The sequence below is a fragment of the Paramisgurnus dabryanus genome, chromosome 18 (assembly GCF_030506205.2).
Source record: "Paramisgurnus dabryanus chromosome 18, PD_genome_1.1, whole genome shotgun sequence".
NCBI classification, from domain to species: domain Eukaryota; kingdom Metazoa; phylum Chordata; class Actinopteri; order Cypriniformes; family Cobitidae; genus Paramisgurnus; species Paramisgurnus dabryanus.
In genome coordinates this window covers 4,306,810-4,323,690 of record NC_133354.1, presented here as the reverse complement: position 1 = coordinate 4,323,690, position 16,881 = coordinate 4,306,810, and the positions used below count along the sequence as shown (strand labels likewise).

Below are 16,881 nucleotides of genomic sequence, written 5' to 3'. Positions count from 1 at the left end.
TAAATGTTTGCTGGTGAACAGTACCAAAAAAATAAGTTATTATGAAACTCAGAATTGTTTAAATAAAGGATGTTCCCCTTTTCTGTATTTAAGTTTCATTTTCTCCTCAAAGTCTCCTCCTATTTTGATATTGTAAAAGCCACCTGAAAGAGTTTGTCATTTTATTCACTTCCTAAATTGGCAAAGATGGATCTGAAAATCTTCATTGTTCTCTTCTGCGCTCTTTTCACTGGAGGTACAAAACACAAAATCCTATTTCATTTTTTATTAATTACAAAATATATTTCTACCTCATTCTGTTTTTTTTTCAGGACATTCGCTCCAATGTTATGAGTGTTCAGGTGTAAATGGTTCTTGTGTAAGCAAAGTGACGACGTGTCCGGACACTGCCGTATGTTCAAGTTTAACAATGGTGCAAAATACTGGTGAGTTCAGTATGATGGAGGATAAATTTACTGAAATATTATAGATTACAGCTTGGTAATTTAACTCAAATTAATGTTAACTTAATTCAATGTTACAACTGATTGTTGTTCATTATCCTAAAAGTGCATCTGACATGTTTTCTTGCAAATAATTTTTTTTTGTCAGACTCTTTCATAAATAACTCATTAATGTTTTTCCAGGGGTTAGGATTCATAAAATAACATTCATGCATGATCACCAAATCATCATGCCCGAATTAAAAAGTATATGATGAGTTTCGGTTCTTTTTCCTAACAATTAAATGAAAGACAGCGCACATAGGTCGAGCTGCAAGAATTCTTTTAACCTATATTAGGATATTGACTGAATTATTTAGCCTTTTACATTTATTCAGAAAGGAGAGTAAAGAATGGCTGAAAAGCTTTTTAAAAGTGGAGACACTTGACCATGCGTCAATGGCCCTCATTTATCATTCTTGCGTAGAAACGGGCGTATATGTTGGCGTAAGATTATGCTTACACTCCTCTCACCGCCTGATTTATGAAACTGTGCGTACCGTTGATATTCAGGTGTACGCAATATCTGCCCTTCATAAATGCCGCGGCCGAAAACGAGCGTCATTAGAATAACAAGCCCATATAAATTCAAGTCTCCGCCTCCCCCACGCCCTCATTTTACGCCATTGACACACGAAAGACGGCAAAGAAGAGAATCCAGGGAAGTTAAAGCAACACTATGTAGTTTCCTTGTAAAAATGACTTACAGCCCCCCCATGTGGTTGAAAAGCGCAACAGTGCCTGGTATCAGACACTCTTCTGCAGGCAGGGGGAGGGGCGGGGCTGTGTTTCCTACCCTCCACCAACACTTTCAGAGTGTGCTTGTAGCAGCTAGGAGGCTGCTCAGGTTGCAGCAACAGTACAATTTGTCCAGTTAAAAGGTGTTCTATCACTGAAATAATTTTAGAGACATTATTTAAAGGTCGAAAAACTACATAGTGTTGCTTTAAAAGAAACAAAATTGTTTTATTTGGCAGTTTAAAGAGTGGGATTAAAGACACATTAATAATTGGATGACAATTTGTAATATTCTTATTATTATTTGTATTATTAATTGATATTTAGAAGAATAATAATTATTATTATTATTATTATTTACTGTTGCCTACATCTAAATTCTATGTCTGCTTAATGGTTCAGTTAATTTTTTTATATAATATTTTAAAATGATGTAGTAACTTTTGTAGTGTGTTGTTCTGTATTTACATACAGTTGTTTGTTAGCTGTATCTTAGATCCAGTTTGATAGGGAGCTCCGGATATAATTCAAATTAACAATTTGTTTCCACAACATCCACATGTTTTACTAAGCTAATTCATAATTTGAAGTAATAATAATTGTAATAGTAATTACGAAATATTATAATAATTAATTCCAAGGAACAAACTGTTGAATATTGGGAACAAATTCTAAATTTATGGCCATACTTTAGACTAAATAAGAAAAAGAAGTGTCCATAATGTAGCATAAAAAATAATTTGTGGCCATAATTTTGTCCGCATGTCATCATGATCGGATTTACGGCTGCATTCAACACAAGCATTTTACCTTACCTCATCTGTATTTATTTATCATCGAATGGTATGTAACTAGCTTACCTTTTGATGCATTACCATGTTTTCGTAGCACATCCTTGTGCTTTCTTGCAATGTGCCGCTTCAGATTCCAGGAAGAATATTTGCTAACTCTTTACAGTCTCTCCGCAGTCCCTTTCAATTTTTTCTTCCTGCTCAATCTTAACTTTGATTTTTACTTTACATTTATGTATAAGGCTTGAATTCCATAACTTATTGCTAGACGTTTTTACAGATTATCGAACTAGCAAATTATCAAAGGGCGTTCTGGGTTCAACGAGCGGTGCTGAGGGAGCGGAATTGTCGGAAAGGCGCTTTGATGGTAATATTACCGCACCGCTCAACGCTCCGCTCCCACTAAGCTCCGTTCACATGCTCGCTCTGAAACATCAGGTAAAGCGCACAGGCTCTCAACTGAAGGAATACATATGCATACAAATCAAATGCTTTGGTAAAGTCTCACAAATTAAACATTGAACATTGTTGCATAAAAATAAACACTGAAGTTTATAATTACTATGTTTTTTACAGTGGGTCATAATATATCATATATTTTAGTTTGTCAGTACGTTTTGTGGTGTTAGGAAGTTTTTGCGCATTTCTGCACTAACTCAAAATGTGCGTACACCACCTCCTGAGCTGGCGTAGGATTTGAGCGTGCCGTACGCCAACGTCCATATTGATAAATCTCAAAGTCACCGTGGTTTTGGGTGTACGCAAGGTGTACGCTGGAAATTTGGTGTACGCACTTTTGATAAATGAGGGCCAATATGTTGACGCGGAGGGTATACCTTTCGCGTCATTTTTTGACGAACTGGGGACTTCAATACTATTACGTCCGTTGCATTCTCTTTTTTCTTACCATTTTCGCGTCGGTTTAGGGTTAGATTTACATAATGACATCCCTACCCAAACCTAACTCTAACCCCAACGCCAGGTGACAACTGTTTAATTTCGCGTAGCCTACACTGTTTAATTTTGCGTAATCTAACCCTAAACCGACGCGAAAATGGTAAGAAAATAGGAAAGAGAATGCAACGGACGTAATAGTATTGAAGTCCCCAGTTCGTCAAAAAATGACGCGAAAGGTATACCCTCCGCGTAACATATTGACGCATGGTCAAGTGTCGTCAAATATTGACGCCATGGGGTGAGACTGTGTTAAGATTTTTGCATGCAAAAGACCAGTAAAATTAGTGAAAATAAGGCATTTACATTGGCCTTGAAATTGACGTGAAATTACTGAACAAAAACATAAGAGCATGAGAAGCCTGAGAAAAGCCTAAAATGCTCATTTACAAAAAACATGTCAGATGCACTTAGAGGGTTTTGCATCTGAACTCCTTATAAACTCATGCAGGGAGTCTCTTAAAAACAGAGTTTTTGTGTAAAAAATCATGTATTTTATTTCACACACACATCAATATAGTCAGATTTAATTTCCGCTTTACAATGGTCAGAAGCATTAAGCATTTATTTTTTAGGTGGGACTGAAGTTACAATACAGTATAAGGGCTGTAGAGTGATGAAGTATTGTATAAGTGGATCTGTTAACCTTGGAATTATAAGCTCAGTTACATCTACACAATGCTGTAACACCGACCTCTGTAATATCAAAGACGTCCCAGGTATGTCTTTGATACACATCACTTTATATGTATAATACAGTACTTGCATAAAAAGGATGAAAAAGATTTGTTTCTTCTACAGTTTACAGCTCTAACACGCCCAATGGAAAACAATGTTACTACTGTGATGATCCTACAAGTTGCTTAAACAAATTAAACTGTTCAGGAGAAGACGACTACTGCGTTACAGTAACAGGTGAGAATTACCTCATTTTTTGAATAAATGATTGTTTTTCATTACATTGTTTACAACACTATTTGATCAAGACTTGTCAAGTAAACATGAATCACGGTTTTCTACTGTATGTGTAAGAATTCAATCACAGAAATATATTTGTCATATATTTAACATGGGAAAACCTATTTAAAAAAATTTATATCTGTGAAATCCATAACTATGAATATATACTGTATATGTATTAAATATGTGTTTTATTATATTTCTGTATCGCCAATTTTGAATGATTCACTTAATCAGCTTTTGTTTTCTTTGCATTAGCAACTAATGGGTCTCTAACAGAGACTGTTAAAGGATGCGCCTCTAAATCCTACTGTGATGCTGTACCTGCATTACTTGAGCCTCAAATGCACTTCAAAATGTCATGTTGTCAGGGGAATCTGTGTAACGGTGCTAAGAGCGTCACACAGAATCTCCTCTTTCTCTTATGGCCGCTCTTCTTCTTCATCCTGATCCACTGAATTCCGCGAAATGTCGCTCTCTACAGCAGTAATGTAATAAAAGAGCTTTATGTTTATGTTGTTCCATTGTATTTTTTTGTGTTATATTGTTGATATTTTTTTACAAAAAACTAAATTAAAACATTAAAAATAAAATATAACCAAACCACATCTACACAAGCCTTTGACAAAATGTAATAATGATATTGTAATGAATAAAATTTCTAACTGTAATTATTGGTATGTACCAGCAGGTGGCAGCAGATAGGTTACATAAGTACAGTACAGTAAAGAAAGAAGGATTAGTCAATTTTCTTAAAAAAAAATCCAGATAATTTACTCACCACCATGTCATCCAAAATGCTGATGTCTTTTTGTTCAGTCGAGAAGAAATTATGTTTTTTGAGAAAAACATTCCAGGATTTTTCTCATTTTAATGGACCCCAACACGTAACAGTTTTAATGCAGTTTCAAAGAACTCTAAACGATCCCAAACGAGGCATAAGGGTTTTATCTAGGGAAATAAAAAGTATGCATTTTTAAACCATAACTTCTCCTCCTTTGAAACTGCAATTTTAAACTGCATTAAACTGTAACGTGTTGGGCTCTATTATAGTCCATTAAAATGAGAAAAATCCTGAAATGTTTTCCTCAAAAAACATAATTTCTTCTCGACTGAACAAAAAGAAATCAACATTTTGGATGACATGGTGAGTAAATCTGGATTATCTGGATTTTTTTCATCAAACTTTTACTCATGCACTACAAAGTTTTTTGTTAAATTAAGACATTAACCCATTTCCATATCGGACTCCCCCACAGCAACTTTATGTGCACTTTATGTGGATTTTCATTATGAATTGTCATTTTTGGGTGAATTATTCCTTTAAAGGAGCGGTGAATCAAATACTCAATTTTAACTTGATAATTTGTTATATAAGAGGTCATCATACTTAAATCAACATCCTGCAAGTTTCAGAACTGAAAACGTCCGTGCTACTGAAATATAACCGTTTTTGGCACCAAGCCAGTAAAACAAGCCAGTGTGGAATTCGGAAATCTATGACGTCAAAGTAGAATTGAAGCACCGCCCCATAGCCAAATACAAGGACCACTTTTGAAGTCCCGCCCACAGCTTTGCGTGACACACGTGTGTCTCAACAAGTAAATATGTCTTTAAAGATTGACAAATGTAATCAAAATGACTTTTAAATACATTTTTTCTGAGAGACTTTTATTTTGACGCGGTGATCTGTTATGATAGACTGGAAACGCATTTTCGGTTGTGGAAGAACCGCGTGGGAACAACACAGAAGCTAAATACTTTAATTCGGAGATTTGGAACATAACATTAAATGCCTGGAAAAAGTTTGCTTTTTAAGAAGTTCCAGCTCGTGTGGGGAGTGTTTGTTAACTTTGTGTACACGGATTCATTTGGAAAGAAGTCGATGCTGGATTTGCAGAGAGACTGTGATTAAAAGCACCACTTATATTGGATCTGACAACAATGACACAGCATTATACACAGTAAGACATTTTACTTTATTTAAGTTACTGCGTTTCACTATTGCTTTGTTAGAAGAGATCGCTTGATATGTCTGTTGTAACATCCGTGTCTAAACACGTATGTTTGACTGTTTTAATGTACTAACAACATTAAACGATTAATAAAGATACACCACTTAACAACACGACTGTAATTTAACGGTAGAAATATACAGTGTTATTTATAAAGAAGGATTTATCAGCCGCAGTTTAGATTCTGATGCCCGTTTACTGTGTTGTATACGGTAATTTAGGCGAGTTACGTTTGAAAGGTCAAACACTCAACAAAGCTTATTTTTTATCATATAACTGTGGTATTTAACATTACGTGAATGTAAAAGCAACCTCACAAGCACAATCGAATTATACAAAGTTATTGATAAGGATTTATTAGCCGCAGTTTAGATTCTGATGCGCGCTTACTGTGTTGTATACGGTAATTTAGTCACGTCGAGTTTTGTTTCTACTTTAATATACGTATTGTCATTTATGCGTATCATATTTAGCACCCAGAATCTTTTGTGGCTCAAACATATTTGTGTTCGGCTGCTATTTTTATCACATTAATGTTTTTAAAACATTTCCCCACATGTAATGACGGGGAATGAAGCCGTCCAATCATAGCAGTGGGTGTTTATGTCCAGGTCTTCAATGCGGCCCGCCCCTTCAAACGAACCATTTCTCCAGACAGCCACTAATCTATGTTACAAAATAGCCTATTACTTATTGTTTTTGATGTTTTTGAATGTTAAAACCACGCGGACATCAGAAGTAGACATCAGGCAACAGTATAAAACAATAAAATCGACAAATTCACCGCCCCTTTAAAGGTGCAATGTGGGACTTTTAGCGGCATCTAGCGGTAAGGCTATGAATTGCAACCAACAGCTCATGCTACGTACACAAAAAACACGGACATTGTGTTACTCGCTCTAGATTACTTGCTGGATTTAACTTCGTGCCATGCAAATTTTCTGCTTGCGTTCAATATTTTCAACTTGGGCGAAGACGTGTTTAAGGCGAATAGCGCGTGTTTTAGCGGTAAACGCGGCGCCCATATCATGTCATTCGCTTCACTCTACGCAAGGACGCATCTGATCGCGTATTTCCTTTTTCAGTCCACAGCTTAACGTCACATTCACACTAGGCGAAAGCGTAACGCTTGACGGAAGGTTTGACTGAAGCGTTGCCAACAGCCAATCACAGTGGCCACAACCTGGTCTTCCATAAACGTAATTGGCTGGCTCTGCCTAGGTTTTTGCAAAAGGCGATCTGATTGGCTGACGCACGCATTGCCACTTGAAAAGTTGAGAAATGTTCAACCTCTGCCACGAGCAACGGCACTGACGGATCCACAATTCAGTTTGGTAACGCACAACATCACCCATTAAAAGTGAATGGGAAGCATTAACGCGTATGACCCGTTTGAATGCACCGTTCCCCTCCCTTTTGAAACGCATAGTGAAGCTACAGTAGCCACCAATAAAAACAATGTTTTATTTAATATAGCTTAATTTTATTGTATTCTTTGGTTTTATATTGATAGAAAAAAATATATATACTGCAAACAGAGAAAAACGTGAAATAAAATCTAACCACACCACCATACACTTGTTTCTAATTATAAGCCTTTACATTTGACAAAATGTAATAATGATATTGTAATTAACAAGTCTAAGTGAAATAACTGTAATTATTGGCATGTACCAGCAGGTGGCAGCATATGCATATTATACAGCAGCCATCTGCACAACACAATCCACTCAGCTAAAAAAAAAAAAAAAACCTTTTGGGTAGCCTAATGCAGATTTACCTCAATGATCTCCTGGGTCATAAATAGTATCTGAACTATTTGTGGGACCACCCACTTTTAGAATGTTCACACCACATGAACTGAAACCCTGCTTTTCCGGGACTAAACTAGTATTGATGAAAAATTATGTTTTGAAAAAATCAAGGAACTTTGCTGTCGTACCAGGCGCAATGATATTACAAAGTCCTCGAAAATAGTCCCAACTGCAACTCTGCAACTGAACTATCCCTTTAAATGTGTGTTTAATATTTACTATTATGGAACTCATTTTCTTGAAAATGCACATTCAAAATGCATGATTAAAAAACATATTTACATTACATTTTTACACTTTTTGAGATAAAAAAAAATGTTTGGTGTAATGTATATTACTTTCACATACTTTATTGCACTGTCTGCACAAACAAACATGTAAAACAGTTGTTTTGGCCAACCAATGTAACACAGTATAAACTTTATTAATTGCTGAAAATATCCAACAGGAATAGGAAGCTTGGAAAGCATGAATAAAAAATAAAAGTTACCCAAATTATAAAACAAATCAAACAAAGTTACATCACTCATTGGAAAACTCAAACACAACAACAAAGTAAAATGCAATGTTGTTTGACCCTAAAGAGAAATTGGGGCAAACGGTCTGTACAAGGTGATCCATCTTGACCAGATACAGACTCATTGGACACTATAGAGACGTCAGACAGAGAAAAACATGGCTGCCACAGGTTGTATCCACATTGTGACCAAAACCAAATTGAAACAGAACTACATTTTCTAAACGAATGCACAAAGTACACAGATATACGAACAATCTTCTACCAAAAAATAAACGGCATAAACAAGACACACGAAAGCCTGTTAAACATTGAGAAACTGAGCTTTCTGTTAGGAGAACACAAGGACTGCTGTGTGTTAGCAGCAGGGGCGGATCTAGAAAATTATTTATGGGGTGGCAAGGGGGTGGCATGAGAACTACAAGGGGTGGCAATGAAGTAAGCGTCCTTGCATGGTTGTCGTGGATTCAAGAAATTATATACTGTATATACTATATTCGGTGAACACTGGACCTCAAATTTTTATAACATTAATAAACGCAACAACAAATGTTCCTATAAGTAAGTACCCAAGCAGCTACCTTTAGCATCTCTACTGTAGCACCCTTTGTCTTAATACTAAGTTAATACATACAGCTTATCAATATCTAAAAACACTGACTGGTTGAACATAATGGTATAAAGACAGTTATATAAATAAAATAGGTTTGCCTAGTTTATATTTATGTAAAACATTTGAAAGGCACACATCTCTTTCTCTCATAATCCTCTTCTTTAATCCTTTCACTCACTTCATGATGGATTTCTGTCTTTTTACTTCTTTTTAGCTCTTTGCCATCCATATGTTTCTTTCCTTCATTACTTCATCTATTCCTTTCCCTTCCACAACATATTTTTCTGTTTTATTTGTACCTTCCACTCCCATAGTATTTGATTTTTCAATTCTTTTTGGTAAAAATAATGTATATCTTTCTTTTCATAATATCCTGGAAAATGCCGCATTAAGTTGTCTTTCAAGCTTTCTAAACATACACAATACTAAATAGTTTTGTCTCCTTAATGAAGATAAATAAAAACATTAGACTATATACATAACAAGTGATATAATAAGCTCGTATGGAATATTTTGATTGCTGCACTAACAAGACATGACGGGCTAGAAAGAACTGCTTAAAAGATATTTACTGCTTACACAAAACTGCAGTTCAGTTGTTTTAACTACCAAGCAACTACCTCATGCAATATTTAACATCAGTTTAATTTTTGTATTTTTATCCTGATGCAACATTTATCTATAAAATATGACCGTATTTAGTACTCTGATTTGCTGATGTGATGCTCAACTTAATCACTTAAAGACACTAAAAAGAAACCACTAACTTTTTGTCAGCATGTGATGATGTGAGGTGCTTTATTAGATCAGAATTACTCGCTACAGACGTGAAGAGACTCTTTCTTCATGGGCATAAGTTGCACGTTCATAAACATTCTTGCCTTTCACCTCAACGATGGAAAAGTAACGTTTGTGCTTTTTATACTTTGTGCTTGCGTCCGCTACCTTTGTTTTGAGCTCGTTGTACTTCCCATCGCTCTGTTGTTGCGGGTTTGTGCGACTCCAACCACGCCAGAAAAGATCGCTAGATTTGTCCTAGTCGCTTTTTTAATAAAGTCGCTAAAGGGGTCTAAAAAGTTGGCAAATCTGCGCGGACTTTTTTTACACTGTAAAAGACTTTTTACTTGGACTGACTGCATGCTTGTGTATGAACTCTGCTGCCTCTGGTTGGCTAACGATGGAAATTAAGCCAATCACCATCAGCTATGTGGTTGTCCCACCCCATCTAAGACACACACACCAATCATCGTCAGATTTGTGTCTCCCACCCCCAAACACACGCAGAGAAAAACTACATTGCCTTTCTGGTTAAAAGAGCCTACTCGGGTATATATTATATATATTAAGATACCCGCGCTGGGGTGGCATATGGGGTGGCAATGCTTTTATTTAGGGTGGCAACTGCCACCCCGTGCCACCCTGGTAGATCCGCCCCTGGTTAGCAGCACAATATGTGCACTGTAAAAAAAAATGTGTTGAATCAACTCAGATTTACAAGTCATTTCAACTTACAATTATTTATCTTGACAAGAGATGAGTTGATACAACTTATAAAATATAGTTGAAATAAGTTATAACAACTCATCTGTAGATATAACAACTCATTTAGTCAAGATAAATAACAGTAAGTTGAAATGACTTGAAAATCTGAGCTGATTAAAAAAAATTAAGACAGCAAAGTTTTTTACAGTGTGTCTACATGTCATATAAGAGAAAATCAATCTGACCTGACTTAATGTCTCCATTATATGTAGAAGATAAGTAATATAAATTACTGCTTTATTCTACTATTTAACTTTGTTCTTATTTTTATCTTATTTCTATAACGTACTATTTTATTTTTATTTTTGCACTATATACTTTGTTTAATTTTTGCTTTTATTTGCACTATTTGTACGCAGCCCAGCTGCAAATGCTTTGGTAATACAAATGTACAGTTTTTGTTATGCCAATAAAGCACACTTAAATTGAAAATTTTAATTAAGAGAGAGAGAGAGAAACACAAACAGGTAACAAAACAGTATACGATTTGTTGGTAACTTAAAAAGATACCTAGATGTCTTAAAATTTTAGGTTGAGGCAAAATATTAGTTGACTCAAAAAGTTGTAAATATTGTTCCTGTCAACTTATACTTTTAAGTTAAATTAACTCAACATTTTAAGGCAACCAGGTCACTGTAAAAATGATATTGGGGCTTAGTAAATGTAACTATATAAAATAAGTAAATTCTATTAAAAAACAAATTATTATTGTTTTTTAACCAAATTTGAGTAAACATAACACAAAAAGGTGAGTAATTCTAAATAAACAGATTATTTAGTAAATTTAACTAAATTTTACCATGTAAAATGTGTAAGAAGGAAAATAAATAAATAATTTTTGGTTGAAACTACTTGAATTATTTTAGTAAATATAACTAACTAGGCAGTGGACTTAAAATAATGGGCTGTATACTTAAATATAGTGCATTATTTTTGCTTCCACTTTTTAAAGTCAATTTTACATGGAATTTTAAGCAATTGAAAAACTTACTTAAAAAAATGTAATTGCTTAAATTGCTTAAAATTCCATATGAAACTTACTTAAGTGGATGCAAAAATGATGCACTGTATTTAAAAAAAATTTGTAATTCATGTACATTTTAAGATGAACCAACTTTTTCCAGTGAATGATATATTCAAGATTGTACAAATCTCTAATAATTTTTTATGTTTGTTCCCAGCTAATTTTCTTAAAATAAATAACATGGTTGAAAGTGTCTGCCACAAATGATCTGCTGATTCTGTGGTCATTTTTAAGAATCAGCTAAAACCTAACTTCCTATAAAGAGTTTAATATATTTTTTAATGTTTTTCTATTTTTATCTTTTCTGTCTTAAAAAATAACCCTTGAATATGTGCACTGTGTTAGGCTTAATGAGAATAGTTCTTGTGCTGTTCTTGTGTTTTTCGAATTGCTTTATTGTTTCCCCCTTTTTTAAGTCACTTTAGATAAAAACGTCTGCTAAATGACAAAATGTAAATGTCAGGAAAGGGTTCGATCACAGATTTTATTTCGTGTCAGCTTCACTTGCAATTCAAACACACATTTTGAGGTTTGTTGAACAAAATGTTTTTTTTTTATTCAACTGGATAAAAGGAAGCAAATTTAATCTCTCAAAAGAATAAGAATAAAAACATTATTATCTGTCTTTAAAACGAGTACTGTTATCTGACCACCACAGTTAGATACTGATAACCTGCCGAAAAGCATTTAGGCTTTCAGAATTCATGTCTGGTCTGTTATACTTTTCACATGCATGTTTTTCTGGTGAACAGCACTCTTGCAACTTTTTTTTCTGAAGCAAATCTTGAGGAAATGTTTTGGTTTAGTTTTTAACTGCACTGCCTAAATTTCCACTGGCATCACAAAAAAGAAGAAAAAAAGAATAAATAGAATAGACATATTGTTAGGACTCTGCCATAATCTTGTTTGGTAATTATATCTAGTTGTGTGTGGCAGGGTCCTGACAGTACAATGTTTTGTGTGGGAGAACGTGGTTTTGGTATTGTCATATTAGACCACGTTTTTCCCGTGTCTTGTGACTTCTTCCCCGCTCCCTTGTATTATCTAGTCTTTGTTTTTATGTCTTGTTTTGTCTAGTGTTCTGTTTTCATGTGTGTATATATATATTTATATGTATGTGTTTTGTCTTGTTAGTGCTGTGGTTGTCCTGTGTTTGTGTTTGTTTCACAGGTTCACGTGTGCTTCCCTCACAGGTGTTCCTGTTCAGTGTGATTGCCTCCTCTTGTCTTCCTCACCTGTTGCTTGTTATCCCCTCTTCTGGTCTGTGTATTTAATCCCTGTGTGTTTAGTGTGTCTTTGCAAGTCCGTTTGTCGATGTACTCGTCTGTACTTGTCTATGTACTCGCCCGTTACTAGCTCAGCTAGTTTCCAGTCTTGTCACGTCGTGTTGTTAGTTGTTTCCAGTTTATTGTCTGTTTTGCCCCTCTTATCTGTGCTGCCCAGGGTTTATCTCTTCTACCCCAGTCTGTGCTCTCTGCTTCCCGGGAGTTGTGCTGTGGACTTTGTTTACTCGACGGCTCTCTGAACTGTTTCTCATCCTCCAGTTACGGACTACTCTCCATCTGCCTGCTTACTGTCTGCCTGCTTCACTGACTGCCTCTTGTGCTTGCAGCAGCGCACACTCGCCGCGGCATTGCCGCTGTCCAGCAGGAGGGTCCTTCAGCACTGAAGCTGCCCAGCTTCTCCCTTCAGCACCACTAATGCTCTCTCTCCCTCTGCCTGTCGCAGGAGCTCCCCTCCTCAGCCGTCTGCCCTGGTGTGGCTTTATGCCCAGACGTGCCATTGTCTATTTGCACTCATTATTATTTGAATTAAAGCTTTCTGTTAACTGCATTGGGATCTTCTGTTTTCTTTGAGCCTGACACATATATTTGTATATTTGATGTTTTTGACCTTTAAGATTACGACAACTTAATCCCTTGTATTTAAATGTACTTTTCCCATCAAAGCCTCACCCCCTCTTTTGATCGTTCCTATAAAAGCCACTGAAAGGGTTTATGATTTTATTCACCTCCTGACAGACCAAAGATGGATCTGAAAATCTTCATTGTTCTCTTCTGCGCTCTTTTCACTGGAGGTACAGTAAACAACACAAAATCCTATTTAATGTTTTTTTTAGTTACAAAATACATTTTTTTTACCTCATTCTGTTTCTTTTTTTCAGGACATTCACTCAAATGTTATGAGTGTTACGGTATGATGGGTTCTTGTGAAAAAAAAGAGAACGTGTCCGGACACTGCCACTGCCACATGTGCAAGTTTAATAACTGTAGAATTCACTGGTGAGTTCAGAATGATGGAGGATTAATTTACTATTATATTTACATATTATAGATTAATGGAAATTAGGGTCATTTAACTAATGTGAATGTTTTTCATTATCCTAAACTGCAAAAACCTAAAAAGCTCATGTAAAGTGCATTCAGAGGTGGGTAGAGTACCCAAAATCTGTACTCAAGTAAAAGTACAAGTACTTATACAAAAATGTACTCCAGTAAAAGTATCAATCTAATTATTTACTTGAGTAAGAGTAAAAAAGTATAAGATGAAAAAACGACTCAAGTAGTTAGTTACTCGTTACTTCCGATCTGATAAAGAAGTAGCACAAAAGCACTGAATTTCAGACTACTTGGAGGGTTTTCACAAACCTCTCCTTAAAAGTCTCATTGTTCTGCTTATATACAAGTAAAGCAGCCTATCTCAGTCCTGCAATGGGACATCACATAACGTGTCATTTGAGAAAAAATCTCAAACACACACAGATGTTTCTCTGACGGTTAACTCTGTATTTATTTTCATGTTCACAACACAAACTTGTCAGCATCTGCCTTTAAACATGCAAACAGTAAACAAAAAAGAACGTGTGAGTCTGTTTGTTATCATGTTTTTATATGAATAGGTTATTTTCATTTCCATTAAAGTGCAATTACTGAACATAAACACGAGCTTAATAAAAATTATCATTTTAGAATTTCATATGGAACTTATCTGTTTGTGCAAATCAACTCTACATTAAGTATAATATATAATACATGTTTCTTTAAAATCAAACTTTATTCCTTTATTTTTATTCATTCATTCTTTAGGAAGGATTTAAATAAAGTACAATCCCGTTTGAATTTTCTACACATTAGTAAGGTGTCCGGATTTGTGTATAAATGCAAGACGTCGTTACATTATGCTGTTCAGTTTGTTTAGTTGTGGGGAAATGATATGGAAATGTGCAGATGTGAACGTGCTGTTTGTATGGTTTAACTTACACTAGGTTTTGTCATCGCTTGCACAAGAGTGCATATGGCAAAAAACCTCGGACAGTGTGTGAAATGACCATTGATAGTGTTCAAATAGACAATACTGTGACACTTACTTCAGGTTGGATCTTGAATTCCTGTACGCTGAGATGTCAGCTCGTTTATTGAAAAAAGCATGCATCGCATCATGAAACTATTCTTTTTGACCTCTTGGAGTGAAAACATAGACCGAACTTGAAGCCGCCATGCATGATCTGCATCCGATATCTCGCACAACGCACACGCGCCCTTCTTCTTCTTCTTCTATCATCTACGCGCGGTCGCGCGCGCTAAAGGGTGACCGCGCGGTCACGCGCGCTAAAGGGTGACGCAGACTGTCTCGCGAAACTTTCGAACACGCCCTATTCACCTTATTTTTCACGACAACAAGGGCGGCGCCATTTCGCTCATTTTGTCAACGTTCTTCCGGCCGCATAGACGATGAGCAGCTGAGGCAGTGACGGAAGGCGACGTGTTAAGTTAAAAAAGCTCACTCGAGCGCCTTTATGTTTCTTTCTTACCAATTTTAAGCCAACTGAGGAACACCCTTATCCCAATTAATGGTTCGACTACGATGTTCCGGTAACTTTAAACCACGCCGGGTGTTGAAAAGGTGGCCAGTTTCAGGTAAGCTATCTTAGCTAACTTTGTGCTCGTTCGCCTAAAGTTAGATTTGTGAAGTCCGTTCTACAAATACACTTAAGATCAGTAACGTTAGTTTATAAAATGCAACTATTTGAATGGTTTTAATTGTCCACCTATATTTTTATATTTACGATATACAACGAGATATTATAGTACATTGCATTCTTACAGTAGCCCACGTGATTCCTACAAGTTACTGAGATTTCAGATGCTAGAATGTCAGTTCATTTCTCATTCAGATATTGATGATAATGACCTATTAAACAACGTATTATTTAACACTGAAGTTAAAGGTTGTGTGCATAATGTTTCTGTCTCTTTTTAATGCATCTCTCTTACACACTGTTCTGTTTAAAGGAACAGTATGTAAGAAATTTATATCAATTAATCATTAAATCGCCCTGAAATGTCACTAGACATTAAGAAATCATTTTCATTTCAAATACTTCTATCACTCACAACAGCGGTCCGGCCAGGATATTGTCATTTAAAAAGTGGAGTTGCAGCCCTCAACTGATGTTTATGTTGTCGTTTGGTATATTGGCCACCAGCTGTGTGATTGCAGTACCAGTTTTAGCCACACGTTTTGTGATTGCAATACCAGTTTTGGCCACAATCCTACATACTGTTCCTTTAAGTATGGGTGCCATTTATATATTAATTCTCATGATGCAAGTTTATTTTAAATACTAACATAAAACTGTTTATGGTTATATTGTTTTCACAGATGCATTGATGTTTAGTGATGCAGTGGACAACTGTGAGGATGATACAATCAACATGTTCCTAAACTGTGATGCAGAAACACAATGGGAGCATCTATCCGTCTCTGACCACAACTACACTTTAAAATCACAACTCAACCTGAAGCAACCTACATCTGATATGGGAAAACACTGGTGCAGTTTCCCTGACAGGGCTTATCCTGGTCCCAGGCTAAAATGCATATTTGAGCTACAATAATTTAAAAACACCTTTTACTGACATACCTCAACATATATGAGTGCCATTGTTTTGTCACAAGATGCGCACCAGTCTTGTTTTTTTGTAGGGTTTGTTTGTAAAAACTAAAATGTCCTAATATAATTAAGGCCTAGTCCTGTAAACCCTGTCCGAGAAACTGCTTCAATGTGTTGAGCTGGCACAAATGTACATATCTCTACTGAGAAAAAACCATCTTTGTCAGCTTTAAACAGGGTTGATATTGCATCCATTACACAGTCGCCAAGCACTTTACCAGTACATACACCAACAGCTTCCAGATATACGCTTGGGATCAGCTCCTGATGACTCCGATAAAGCTGTGTCTTAATTTATTGCAGGGTGGTCTTGCTTTACCTGTTGTAAAGTTACATTAAACCTTCATATGTGATCAGATGTCATGCAGTGATATTAAACATTTACAGTGTGATCAGATGTTGTGCATTTTAATTAAACCTTTACAATGTGATCAGATGTTGTGCAATTATATTAAACCTTTACAATGTGATCAGATG

General features: G+C 35.8%; 2 protein-coding genes and 1 long non-coding RNA gene across 3 annotated transcripts in view; all 3 read left to right on the top strand.

Moving 5' to 3' along the window:
• The first annotated feature begins 152 nt into the window (after positions 1 to 152).
• Positions 153 to 4,439, top strand: LOC135721521 (phospholipase A2 inhibitor and Ly6/PLAUR domain-containing protein-like). Its single transcript, XM_065243822.2, has 5 exons — positions 153 to 235; positions 312 to 425; positions 3,541 to 3,684; positions 3,767 to 3,880; positions 4,184 to 4,439. Exons 1-5 carry the CDS (start codon positions 187 to 189, stop codon positions 4,381 to 4,383), a joined length of 621 nt encoding a protein of 206 aa, XP_065099894.1. The 5' UTR covers positions 153 to 186; the 3' UTR covers positions 4,384 to 4,439.
• A 9,033-nt stretch (positions 4,440 to 13,472) lies between these two features.
• LOC135721525 (urokinase plasminogen activator surface receptor-like) overlaps positions 13,473 to 16,881 on the top strand; it is a 43,542-nt gene continuing 40,133 nt past the window's right edge. Inside the window, exon 1 of the mRNA XM_073812567.1 lies at positions 13,473 to 13,527. Within this exon, the coding sequence (XP_073668668.1) occupies positions 13,479 to 13,527 (49 nt within the window). The 5' untranslated portion in view covers positions 13,473 to 13,478. The remainder of the gene's footprint in view (positions 13,528 to 16,881) is intronic.
• LOC135721517 (uncharacterized) lies at positions 15,110 to 16,840 on the top strand. Its single transcript, XR_010521499.2, has 2 exons — positions 15,110 to 15,367; positions 16,113 to 16,840. It is a non-coding gene; the product is annotated as an uncharacterized lncRNA (long non-coding RNA).